Genomic DNA, 13,850 nt, shown 5'->3' on the forward strand with positions numbered 1-13,850 from the left:
CTACTGTGGGGATGTCAATCCAGAACCACCCAGAAGTCAGCAGCTTCTGCGTGTGGGTGTGTGACACGGGCTGTGGCTGTCCCTCAGGGCTTCCATTGTTCCAGCCCTGCCCTGTCCTCCTCAGCCATTCACAGCCTGGAGGCACCCCTCGGCCTCTCTGGCTTTCCTTGTGCAGCTTACAAGTCCCACTTGCAGCACCATTGTGATTTTGGTCCCACCTTCTCATGCAGGGGCCATCTCAGCCCTCTCCCTGTCATGTATGTACACACCCTCCTTTGGCCACCTCTTGAGGATCACTCTCTGCCTTCTTCTTTCCCACTTCATTGTTCCCAGGGAAATGCTATGCTGCCATGTCACAGTCTTTTGTACTCTGGACCCATGTCTCTCCTAGTGTGTTCCACCAAATAGCAGTTCACAAGATAATCTTCTACAATGAAAAAGGGGCTCTACTCTCAAAGAAGTTTGGGAAAGGCTGCATATTGTAGCTCTTCTTCTTGGAGGTTCATAGTGTCCATTAAAGCACATAACCATTTTAAGGCTCTGGGAAGTCCTGCAGTGAAGAAATTTACTTACTCTGGCATTTTCCAAACTATGGAATAACTTCATTCCCTTAAAAAATTATGTGGGTATATATGTGTGCACATGGATCCATTAACATCTCACAGAATTATTGTTACATTACCTTTAGCAGGGTGTTCTCATTCTTCATCTCTGTTTATTGTCCTCTGTAGCGTCAGCACCATGCCAGTTATCAATCAAATTCTACAGTGTTGTTGCTGCTCAGCCTCCTTGGCACCAATGTCCTCCACCTCCCTACTGTGATCTTGCACTTCTGAGATCTTGACCCTTGATATGTCTATCTGTGGTCTTGGTCTTTTACCTTTGACCCTTTCTGATATCCCCTCTCACTTGGGAGTGGATGGATATCAGAGGAACAAAACACATGCTTTTCTCTCTTCTGTGGGATCTCACAGTCCAGCAGGACATCCCCACCACCCCTGCTGCCAGGCCCTCCCCATTTGCACCATTGCCAGAACCATCTATGGAGCTTCCCCTGTGACCCAGAGCCTGTTGCCAACACTAAAGGTCGAATGTACATAGTCGTGCTGTTCATTCTCTGGGAAAGCTCTCCAGGAGCGATTCCATTCCTCTCTTCTCAGGACCCCAAGCCATCTCTGACCCTGGACAGGTGACCTCATCTTTTCACTTGAAGAACAGTGTCCCTGAGGTGGGTTGAGATCCTCCCTCCCCATAACTCATCTCCACTTCCTCCTCCCTCTTGTGTCCTGCAGCCTGCCTCAATGGGAGGGACCCCATCCCCTAGGGGCTGGACTTCCCCAGTTCCTGCACTGAGGCCTTGCTCCATCCATCACCCCCACCATCATGATTCTCTTCCTTTGTGCTCATTCCTCCTCCTCTTTCTACAATCTTGTGAAGTCTTTTCCTTCCTGAAAAACATGTGGCTTTATCCTCCTGTCTCCTCTTGAATCCTTTTCCACACTTCCTGGAGGAAGGTGATTACACTTCCCTGGACTTTCCCTCCTCACCCCTCCTCCCCTGCCATCCGGAATCTTCCTCAGCCATGATTCTGAAACTCATGTCTCCAGGGTCCTGGCTCCAGCTTGGGAGGGACGGTGCCAACTGGCCCTCCAAACCACCTATTGCCCTTTGCCAGTCAGAGCTGTGGCTCCCCACGTTCGTGTGGTTCTACCTGTAGAGTGTCCCTGCAAGGACACTCTAGAAAACCAACAGCTGTGGTGAAAACCACCAAAGGGTACCAGTGCTTAGGTGGAGGTCAAGACTAGGGAAACTCCCATTTTAATCCTCCTGCTTGCATTTCCTCATGTGGAAGGCAGTGGAGAGATGGGGACCATTCCCAAGGCAGCTGAGATGAGGGTAGTTATCATGGCTAGTGGTATGGAAGGTCTGGAGCTGGAGCCCAGGGCCTGACTCTGAGGTCTGTCTATACAAATTCGCCCTGCAGGGGTGGGTGGCGGGGCTGCTGGTGGTGCTGAAACATTCTTTCATCAGGGCTGAATCTCAGTGGATTTGATCTTGTTTGATTCTTTCTCCTTACAGCCTCCTCATTTTCTTGTCAGTAGTATCCTGGGTTGGTTGATTGTCAAGCTTCCCCTCTATCTGTGTGGCTTCTGGACTCCACAGCCACAGTGAAACTTAACTCATGGACTCACCCTTGTGGGGGGGGGAGGGTGGATCTTAGGAGGCTCTGACCTCCTTCTAAGATCCTTCTTCAGGAGATCCTGCTCTAAGCTTCTTTCCAGCACTGGTGATAGCTGTGCTGATCCCTCCTCCCTGTGTCATTAGCTGCTTGTGTGGTCCCCACTCGGGGGATGTTGGATGCCCTCTGAGATATGGGGTGTAGGGTGCGTGGTGTGGAGTGTGATCATGACACAGAGGTTTCCTTTGTGTAGTAGCCAGTGCCCTGTAAGGTTGTAGGCACTACGCCTTAGCTTTGTCCCTGCTTAACCTTCCTGAGAAACTTGATTCTGCTTCTTAATTATAGTGTCCATTAATGAATACATTTAAAAATCATGTAATAAATAGTGAATAAGAAGTTTGGAAAGTAGAGGAAAGAAAAAGCAATCATCTAAAATCCTAACCTTCTAATAATAGTGATTTTCACTTTTACATATTCCTTTTAGCTTTTTTAAACATATTTAGAGAACATTTGTTGTAATCCTAGTATGTACACATGCATTTACAGTGATTAAGACCTTGAGCATCCTTATTTCTGATAAGATTCATGTGCTCCTCCAACAGGAGTGAAAGGTGGCACCTCAGGCAGGCAGGCAGGGGTGGCTTCTTGGCTGTGCAGAAAACACTGCCTTTTCTATGAATCTAAAATCCTTCCAGCAATGCTGTCCCAGGAGGGATGCTTTGAGGTCTGTAGTCAGTTCATCACGAGCACTCCTACCTCACAGAGGTCTGCAAAGAGAAGTGAATTGGAAGTAAATTTCCAAAGAATGTAGCACTTTCAACTAGCTTGTTTTCTCAATAAGAACAGTTATCACAGTTATCATCATCTACATTATCATCTCTACATTTGTATGTAAAGAGCTTTATTTTCCAAAGTGCTTTCCCATGTGCTGTCTTATCAGTCCTTGCAACAGCCCTGCAATGTGCCCACTATAATTTTCATCTGCCTTTTACAGATGAGACGTCAGAAAAGTCAAAAGACTTGCCCAAGGTCACACGTTACTTGCATCCAGATCCCCTGCCTTGTCCTAAGCAGTGACCAGGTTTCTCTGGGCACTGTATTTCTGCCTGTTCATACAGCACTCAGAATTTTTTTTCCTCTATTTTTTTCCCTTTTCCGCCTGGTTTTCTTAAACTCTGTCCATTTCCTCCTTCCTGCAGGGGGCCGTGATAAGCGAGGTGGACCCATTCTGACCTTCCCTGCTCGCAGCAATCATGACAGAATAAGACAGGAAGACCTGCGGAAACTTGTGACATATTTGGCCAGCGTGCCAAGGTAAGGGGAGGGGGAGTGGCCTGCAGAGGAGGAGGAAGGAGGGGAGGGGGGCTGGGCTGATGCTCATGAGTTGGAAGGAGCTCCTTCCTCACCAGAGACGCAGGTTGTTTCTGCCCTTGGAGTGGGTTCTAATTATTCCTGGAACACCATTGCCCCCGTTGTTTGCCTCATTCCTGTCATTCCCGCTGTTATTGCTGGGATTCGTGTGAATGGGTGGGCATGGAAGTGGGCACTGTGGGCAGAGGTGAGGGTTCCTGGCCAAGAGGACAAGTATGAGGCTTGCACTGGGACACGGTGTGGCCTGAGGATGAGGGATGGAAAGCTGCTCTTTACCCTAGCAAATGAAGACTCGGGTTGATTCTACTCTGACTGGCATAATAGGTTATTTTCAAAAGCTCTGGCTGTGGATAGATTTCTGGCTTTTGGAGTTTGGGGTAAATAACTCATTTGTATTCCTCAGCTAGAGGAGGCCCTCAGTTCAGTCTAGGTAATGCATTCTCAATGGGGATGATATTGCCCCCAAGGGAAGTGAAAATTGGTTCTTGGGGATAGCAAAAGAATTTTACTCTTTCAGGTATAATATTAATTACAGACATATATACATATACACAGATACACACACCAATGTGTATATGTATAGTATTAAAATTTCACTAGGTGGGACAATTAGGGAAAAAAGTTTAAAAAGGCTCCTTCAAGGCAGAGGGCAATAATGAAAAAAAAAAGAATGAGAAATACTGCTCTGGGCTGTGGTGGCCATGGAAGTGGGTGTGGGAGACATGCCATAAACATGGTTTATGCCTTTGAGAGGGGAGAGAAAAGGTCTTCACCTAGTCAGAGAATCACAGAATGTAAGAGCTGGACGAGGAGCAATCTAGGCAAATACATGACATGTTCTGCTTAGGGAACTAGGCTGGCATGGGACGCTCACAAGGTCAGTGGTAGAGCTTGGCCTGGAACTCAACCCCCGAATCTAGCCCCAGTGCTCTCTCACCATCCTTGATTTCAGCCAGCAAAGATGCTGCTCTCTCTGTCTTTGAGCAGCCAGAGCCTGACAAGTGTTTGTTGTGGCAAATAAAAAGTTGTGCCTTGCGCTTTCAGCACCTTCATCTTGTCTCTTGCATTTTATAGGAGCATTAGCGAATTACAAGAGACACTATATATCCAGCTCTGCCTTTGCTGGGAGACCTGGGATAATTTTTGAATGTGCTGATTAAGTTCTTGCAGCAGATGTGGAGTGAGGCACGCACTACATTTCAGATGGCTGCAGGAAAGACAAATGTAAAGGGATTGGGTGATGGTGATGGGCAGGTGGTAAAGGAGACTTTAAGAGCAGTCGTCACATGCTCGGAAGGATGCTGAATGGAATGGCGAGCCCTGAAGAGCTTCAAGCAGAAGGCTGCGAACAAACAGATGCTAAATGGTATCTATTTTTTTTTAATGATATCCACTGGGGACCAGAAAAAAGGACAAAAGGTCTTATGCTCCAGTGAAAGGAATTTGGGTTATATCCAAAGAAGAACTTCTAAACTTTGAGTACATGAGACAATGAACTAAAGAATAGAAGTTTTTTTTTCTAGAGGTCTTTATAAGAAGAAATATTCTTATCTGTCTCAGCGGCAAGAGATGGACTAAATAACTTGTGATTGCTGTAGATAATTTACCAATTTAGCCATTTAGGAGCCAAGTAGTTTTTTAAAACACCTTTTCCAAGTATATGAATAATAGGCATAAAACCAGGCATTTTCTAAGGCAATTTACAATAGAAGTTTTTATAGGGACCCATGATGGACTCTCAGTTCTTTCAGAGCCAGAAGAAATTGGGATCCCAGGAGATATGAAGGGCACATTTTTCTTTCTTGCATGGTCATCACATACCTAAAGCTAATTCATGCTCATCTTTTCTTTAGAATTAAAGGAGAAAGAGTAGGAAGAACACTTTCATTCATTTGGACTTGTTGAGCAAAGAGTGGGACAAAAGGGACTGGGAGCAATTAACAAAGACAAGATTTCCTCTGGGGTGAAGGGGATGAAAGCTAGGAGGGCCTGAGAGGAGGGGCATGAAAAAGGAGGAGAAACTACACATTGTCACTGAAGGAACATACCAGATGCAGCCTCTCCACTTCTCAGAGGGTGATCATGAGCATTGAGTCCTGTGCTACTTGGAACAGAGAAGGTTCTTCACAGGTGCTGGCAGGTGGCAGGCAAACGTCCTGTTGTAACCTTCAGTGGGAAGTATGATTGTGTGATGCCTGCTGCCTCCCTCCTGAGGGACCTGTGCTCATCAGCCGTGCAAGTCCCTGGCAGGCTGCAGAGTCCACCAGCTAGTCACGCCCACTAGTCACTTCCTAATTTTATTTGCCATAAGTTCACACATGATGGCTGTTGGAAACGAATCTGGAACAGAATTGTTGTCAAGATAATGAAGTTTGGGTAAGAAAACTGAAGAACTTAATGGGTCACATAGTGTTTGCCACTCTTCTGTGTAGTCATGGCTTTGAGAGAGAAGGGGACTATGAAAATGAACAGTTAGGTTAGTAGATGATACTGATGAGAAGAAATTACTTATCTGGGCCATGATCTAAGAGGCTAAAAGGACAGGCTCCCTTTGGAGGTGGAATGTTTGCTACCAACTGGTGTGATCAAGCCTGTAGGTGTCATTTGAGATTCATTTATTCATTATTTATTTAGCCAATATTTAAAGCCTCTGTATGCCAGATAGATTGAGAATTCGTGGTGAGCAGGAATAGACATCTTGAGAAAGTTAGGGAAAACCTGTGTATTTTTCTTACCCAGTAACAGTAAAAGGCAGCCAGGATGTGACTACACTGGTAGCCTAGGAGATGAACCAGCCGGCAGAAGATAAACAAATAAGGACAAATGAGTGATGAAAGAGGATCCCAGAATCTAAGGAGCCAGCCAGCTTTTTGGCCATTTTTGGCACCATTCTGGAACAGATGATTAAACAGATAGTGTGATAATTTAGAAATGAATAGGAAGAAATAGTCCCACTCTTGTCTCTGTGGGCCAGGCCATATCTAGACCACTGCATTGAACTCTGCAGCATTCACCTTGCCCCATTTTAAGAACTACATAGACCAGTTAGAGTGCTGTCAGGGGAGCAGCACATTAAGGCATCCACAAAGCATGTCTCTGCAGCATAAAGATGGAAGAAAAAAGTGACTCTGACTTCTGATTTCAGGAGAGCTTCCCCAAAGATGAGGGAAAAGGCATAGTCTCTGTTGCATCAATGGGTAGAAGTTAGCATTAGGCCTTGGAAGTGAAGATAGACCAGATCACATGGGAGCTGTCCAGCATCACTGCTGCTGCCTCTGAAAAAAGTGAACTTATTCCTGGAGACTAGTTGATCCTCTGTTAGGGATGCTATAGAAGGAGTTTCCTTTCTGGGTTAGAGGTGGGCTTAGATAATTTTTAAGAATCCTTCTTGGCTCGAATTCAAGGTTTCTGTGATATTGGAAAAAACATGCATCATAAAATGTAGGACCTCAAAACCAGTATTACCACCCCCATCAACATACACACCCCCTTCTCAGGCTTCCTAAATAAGTTAAGGCCTGGGGGTTCACTTGAGATCTTGTCTACGCCTGAAATCTTAAGAGAACTGCTTTCTAGTCCCCTAGACTCTGGGTGGGAATTGTGGGGCATTACCCAGGACCAGGGATTCTGCTGGGGTGTGCCAGTTTGGATCAGCCCTAAGTTACTCACTTCGGCCTGCGATGAATCCCTTTCAGCTCCCCTGGCTTGCTGCTCCTGTGTTTGGGCATCCACCTCCTGGGTGCTCCCCAGCCTTTCTGTCTTTTTGTTCTGAGCAGTCACAGAATGTCAGGGTGGGAGGAAACTGAAAAAGTCTTCTAATTTAATTTCCCAACAAACCCACTGACTCAATTCAACAAATATTTATTGAGTGCCTACTATGAGCTAGGTCCTAGACAGGGATCTCGATGAGGCCTCATGTTATCTTTCCTGTCATCCACCGTACACTTATCTAGCTTTTTTGTCCGTCTAGCCTTTTATCTGCTTGCAGTTACTTGTACATGAAAGGAGTGGAAAGGAAATGCATAGATATGATCAGCTGATGAATGACCCTAGAAATTGAAACACAGCATAGAAAATTCAACCCCAAAGTAAACAAGTGGCCAGGCATAGCCCACAGTGTGGATAATGTACCCACTGTGATTACTGGGAGGTGACTAAGTGTTTAAATAGAGATTTGTAAGTACTACATCTAGTAAAGAAATCCTGAGTTATTTTACTGCATTGAATTCCTCCTCTTCATCATCACTGTTATCCTGCTTTGTCATGATTATCTTTCTGCTACTCCTAAGGGTGCAAATTGATGTATCTGCCACTTAATCCACTCTTAGCAGTGCCACTGAGATGATGAGTATTCCACCAAGGAATGCAGGTGTCATATTGGTGAGGAAAGATGACAAGAAATTAGGACAGGTTATTCTGTAATGCCAGTCAAACCAAGGTGCCTTTATTTGCAGCTTATTATTTGATAACATTGGCTCTTGTTCCACTGATTTTATCAAAAGATAAATTGGGCTTATAGTCAGTACTGTCTTTGTGCAGCATTACCAGAAAATAGGCAAAAGCAGAAAGAGCCAGAAAGTTAAAAGAAGAGGAGTTAAAAACTGCAAGGGTTTCCTCCCACTATTTTCAGCACGAGAGAGCCTGAGCTATCCAAACTGTCATCATCAAATGTGTCTTGCTGTAAGGGCTTATTGAAATGTGTTGTTGGCACCTTGCCCTTGGTTCTGGGATCATCAATTAAAGGAGAATGCAGGGAGGAAGGGGAGAAATTAGCTGAGGGAGGGGCCAGAAAATAGGACCAATGAGAAAATTTAGAGCACATTGTTATTATTTATATTTGCCTAAAACTTACACCATTTAAATATCTGCGTTTATTTATTTATTTATTTATTTTTATTTCAGCATATTATGGAGGTACAAATGTTAAGGTTATGTATATTGCCCATGCCCCACCTCCCCCCTTGAGTCAGAGCTTCAAGCATGACCATCCCCAAAACGTTGCACATCTCATTATGTTTGTATATACCCATCCCCTCCTCCCCTCTCCCACCTGCCCAACACCCGATAAATGTTATTCCTATAGGTCCACTGAGGTGTTGATCCATTAATAACCAATTTGGTGGTGAGTATATGTAGTGCTTGTTTTTCCATTCTTGAGATACTTCACTTAGTAGAAAGGGTTCCAGCTCTATCCAGGAAAATACAAGAGGTGCTATATCACCATTGTTTCTTATAAGAAACTATAGCTGAATAGTAATCCATGGTATACATAGACCACATTTTATTAATCCACTCATATGTTGATGGGCACCTGGGTTATTTCCACACCTTTGCGATTGTGAACTGTGCTGCTATAAACATTTGAGTGCAGGTGTCTTTTTCATAAAGTGACTTTTGATCTTTTGAGTAGATGCCCAGTAGTGGAATTGCTAGATCAAATAGTAGATCTACTTGTATCGCTTTAAGGTATCTCCGTATTGTTTTCCACAGAGATTGAACTAGTTTGCAGTCCTACCAGCAGTGTAGGATTGTTCCTATTTCTCTGCATCCATGCCAACATTTATTGTTTGGGGACCTTTTGATAAAGGCCATTCTTACAGGAGATAAGTGATATCTCATTGCAGTTTTGATTTGCATTTCCCTGATGATTAGAGATGTTGAGCATTTTTTCATGTCTGTTAGAGATTATTCTGTCTTTTTTAAAAAAGTTTCTGTTCATGTCCTTTGCCCATTTTTTGATAGGGTTGTTTGATTTTTCCTTGCTGATTTTCTTGAGTTCTAAATAAATTCTAGTTATCAGCACTTTATTGGTTGTGTAGCTTGTGAAAATTTTCTCCCATTCTGTGGGTTGTCTGTTTGCTCTCTTGACAGTTTCTTTGGCTGTGCAGAAGCTTTTTAATTTGATATGGTCCCATTTATTTCTTTTTGTTGCTGCTGTGATTGCTTTTGGGGACTTCTTCATAAATTCTTTGCCTAGGCCAATGTCTAGAAGAGTATTTCCAATGTTTTCCTCTATAATTCTAATAGTTTCACACCTAAGGTTCAAATCTGTTACCTAGCATGAGTTGATTTTTGTGAGAGGTGAAAGGTGTGGGTCCTGTTTCATTCTTCTACATGTGGCTATCCAGTTTTCCCAGCACCATTTATAGAATAAGGATTCTTTCCCCAGTGTATGTTTTTGTCTGCTTTGTCAAAGATTAGTTTGCTATAAGAGTATGGTTTTATATCTGGGTTTTCTGGTCTGTTCCACTGGTCAATGTCCCTGTTCTTGTGCCAGTCCCAAGCTGTTTTAATGACTATAGCCTTGTAGGATAGTTTGAAGTCTGGTAAATTGATACCTCCTATTTTGTTTGTATTGCCTAGGATTGATTTTGCTATACGGGGTCTTCTCTGGTTCCATACAAAGCATAAAATTATTTTTTCTATATCTGTGAAAAATGATGATGGTATATTGATAGGGGTTGCATTGACTCTGTAGGTCACTTTGGGTAGTATAGACATTTTAACAATGTTGATTCTGCCAACCCATGAGCATGGTATATTCTTCCACCTGTTTACATCCTCTGCTATTTCCTTCTTCAGTGTTTCATAGTTCTCCCTGTAGAGGTCTTTTACCTCCTTAGTTAGATATATTCCTAGGTACTTTTTTTTCTTTGTTGCTATTTTGAAGGGAATTGAGTCTTTGATTTGGTTCTCACTTGTACTGTTGTTGGCATATATGAATGCCTCTGATTTCTGTGTATTGATTTTGTATCCCGAGACTTTACCAAATTCATTTATCAATTCAAGGAGTCTCTTGGTTGAAACCTTGGGGTTTTTCTAGGTATAATATCATGTCATCAGCAAAGAGTGAGAGTTTGATCTCTTCTGCTCCCATTTGGACGCCCTTAATTCCGCTCTCTTGTCTGATTGCTGTGATGAGGACTTCCAGCACTATGTTGAATAGAAGTGGAGATAGTGAGCAACCTTGTCTTATTCCAGTTCTAAATGGGAATGCTTTCAATTTTTCCTCATTCAGTATGATATTGGCTGTGGGTTTGTCATATATGGCTTGTATCATTTTTAGGTAAGCCCCGTGTATGCCTATTTTGTTAAGCATTCTTATCATAAAAGGGTGTTGAATTTTGTCAAATGCTTTTTCTGCGTCTATTGAGAGGATCATATGGCCTTTGTTTTTGCTTCTGTTTATATGGTGAATTACATTTATGCATATGTTGAACCATCCCTGCCTCCCTGGGATGAAGCCCACTTGGTTGTGATGGATTATTTTCTTTTTCTTTTTTTTTGAGACAGAGTCTTGCTTTGTTGCCCAGGCTAGTGTGAGTGCCGTGGCGTCAGCCTAGCTCACAGCAACCTCAAACTCCTGGGCTCGAGCGATCCTTCTGTCTCAGCCTCCCAAGTAGCTGGGACTACAGGCATGTGCCACCATGCCCGGCTAATTTTTTATATATATATCAGTTGGCCAATTAGTTTCTTTCTATTTATAGTAGAGACGGGGTCTCGCTCTTGCTCAGGCTGGTTTTGAACTCCTGACCTTGAGCAATCCGGCCCGCCTCGGCCTCCCAGAGAGATGGATTATTTTCTTGACAAGCACCTGGATTTGATTGGCTAGGATTTTGTTGAGAATTTTTGCATCTATATTCATAAAGGATATTGGTCTTTAGTTTTCTTTTTTTGTTGCCTCCTTTCCTGGTTTTGGTATCAGGGTTATGTTCGCTTCGTAAAATGTGTTGGGGAGGATTCCATCCTTCTCCCTGTTGTGGAATAATTTCTCCAGGATAGGCACCAGTTCTTCTTTGTAGGTATGGTAAAATTCAGGTGTGAAACCATCTGGTCCGGGACTTTTCTTTTTAGGAAGGTTTTTAATTGTTGTTTCAATTTTGGTACTTGATATTGGTCTGTTCAGGAATTCTATTTCTTCCTGGTTGAGCCTAGGGAGGCTATGTGTTTCTAAGAAATTGTCCATTTCCTTCATATTTTCCAGTTTGTGTGCATAGAGGTTTTTGTAGTATTCATAAATTATATCTTATATCTCTGTGGCATCTGTTGTAATTTCTCCTTTATTGTTCCTGATGGAGCTTATTAGAGATTTTTATTTTCTGCTTTTCGTTAGTCTAGCCAATGGTATGTCAATTTTGTTTATTTTTTCAAAGAACCAATTTTTTGTTTTATTAATCTTCCGTATAGTTTCCCTGTTGTCAATTTCGTTTAGTTCTGATTTGATCTTAATGATTTCACTTCTTCTGCTGGGTTTGGGGTTGGTCTGTTCTTTTTCCAGCTTTTTGAGACGATTCATTAGGTTGTCTATTTGCGATCTTTTTGACTTTTGGATATAGGCATTTATGGAAATAAACTTTTCTCTCAGGACTACTTTAGCTGTGTCCCACAGGTTTTGATAACTTGTGTCTCCTTTGTCATTTAGTTCAAAGAATCTTTTGATTTCCATCTTGATTTCCTCATTTATGAAGTGATCATTCAGCAGAAGGTTGTTTAGTTTCCATGACTTTGTGTAGAAATGAGAGTTCCTGTTAGGGTTGGTTTCTACTTTTATTCCATTGTGGTCTGAAAAGATACATGGTATAATTTCTATTTTTAAAAATTTTTTGAGACATGCTTTGTGTCCTAGGATATGGTCAATCTTAGAGAATGACCCATGAGCTGATGAGAAGAACATATATTCAGTGGTTTTGGGGTACAATGTCCTAAAAATGTCAGTCAGGCCCATTTGTTCTAGAGTTCTGTTTAAGTCCATTATTTCTTTGTTCATTTTCTATTTGGAGGCTCTGTCCTGTGCTGTCAGTGGGGTGTTAAAGTCTCCTACTATTATGGTGTTGTTTATCCATTGGTTTAGATCAAGTAGAGTTTGCTTTATGAATCTGGGTATACCAAGGTTGGTCACATATATATTTAGAATTGTTATGTCTTCTTGTTGAACTGTATCCTTCACTATTAGATAGTGACCTTCTTTGCCTTTTCTTACTTTTGTTGATTTAAAAACTAAGTTATCTGTAATCAGCATCACCATGCCAGCTTTCTTTTGGCTTCCATTTGCTTGAAATATTCTCCACTCCTTTACCTTTAGTTTAACTGCATCCTTGAAGGTTAGATGTGTTTCCTGAAGGGAGCAGATACTTGGTTTGTATTTTTTTTTTAATCCATTTGGCTAGCCTATGTCTCTTGAGTGGGGAGTTAAAGCCATTCACATTTATTGAAATAACTGATAGGTGGGACAGATTTCTGTTCATTATGTTGGGTTCAACTTTGTTGCTTTGTTTTCTCTCTTGAGCCATTGTGGTATCTGGCCTTTGATCTTTAGCTTTTGAGTAGATTTACATTTGTGAGTGTTTATTGTGCTCATCCGGGGATAACACTGTTTTGAGTACTTCTTGAAGGACTGGTCTTGTCTTGGTGAATTCTCTCAGTCTTTACTTATCTGAGAATGTCTTGGTTTCTCCTTTGTATACAAAACTTAGTTTTGTGCAGAATAAAATTCTAGGCGGGGCATCATTCTGTTTCAGAAGAGTGAGAATGGGGCCCCTGTCTCTCCTTGCTCGTAAAGTTTCAGTAGAAAAGTCTAGTGTTATTCAGACTGGCTTTCTTGTGTATGTTACTTCATTTTCCATCTTACAGCTCATAGAAAGGCCTCTTTGGTTGATATTTTGGTCAGTCTGATGACTGCTTGTTGTGACGTCTTCCTGTTTGCATCAAATCTCCCAGGGGTCCTTTGAGCTTCTTGAATTTGTATATCGATATTTTTACCAAGGCCTAGGAAATTTTCCTCTATTATATCTTCAAATAGCTTATCCAATCCTTGAATGTTTTCTTCTTCCCCTTCGGGTAACTCTATAAACCCTCACATTAGATTTATTTACATAATCCCACATCTCTTGTAGGCTTTGCTCATTTCTCTTGTTTCTCTGTTCTATCTCTGTGACTGATTATTTAATTGGAAAGTGTTAGTTCAATCTCTGAGATTTTTTCTTCTGTTTGATCTACCCTATTCTTGAGGCTTTCCACTGTGTTTTGTAGTTCCCTGAATTGATTCTTCATTTCCAGGAGTTCAGTTTGATTTTTCTTAATTATTTCAATTTCTTTAGTGAATTTTTGTTCCAGGTCATGGAATCTTTTTGCGTTTTATTTGTGTTGGTTATCCAGGTTTTCTTGTAAGTCATTGAATTTTCTTAAGATCCATGCTTGAAATTCTTCTTGTCATTTTAGTGGCCTGATTTTGGTTGATGTCCATTTCTAAGGGTCTGGTGTTCCTCTTTGGGGATGCGCTTTTAGTTTGAGTTTTCTTTTT

The 13,850-nt window shown here is 42.1% G+C and overlaps 1 protein-coding gene across 27 annotated transcripts in view; it reads left to right on the plus strand.

Moving 5' to 3' along the window:
* KALRN (kalirin RhoGEF kinase) overlaps positions 1-13,850 on the plus strand; it is a 653,674-nt gene that overhangs the window by 191,086 nt on the left and 448,738 nt on the right. For all 27 annotated transcript variants that reach the window (XM_020287048.2, XM_020287049.2, XM_020287013.2 and 24 more), the window contains exon 3: positions 3,379-3,493. In XM_020287048.2, the coding sequence (XP_020142637.1) occupies positions 3,379-3,493 (115 nt within the window). The remainder of the gene's footprint in view (positions 1-3,378; positions 3,494-13,850) is intronic.

This window comes from Microcebus murinus, chromosome 1, assembly GCF_040939455.1.
Source record: "Microcebus murinus isolate Inina chromosome 1, M.murinus_Inina_mat1.0, whole genome shotgun sequence".
NCBI lineage: Eukaryota > Metazoa > Chordata > Mammalia > Primates > Cheirogaleidae > Microcebus > Microcebus murinus.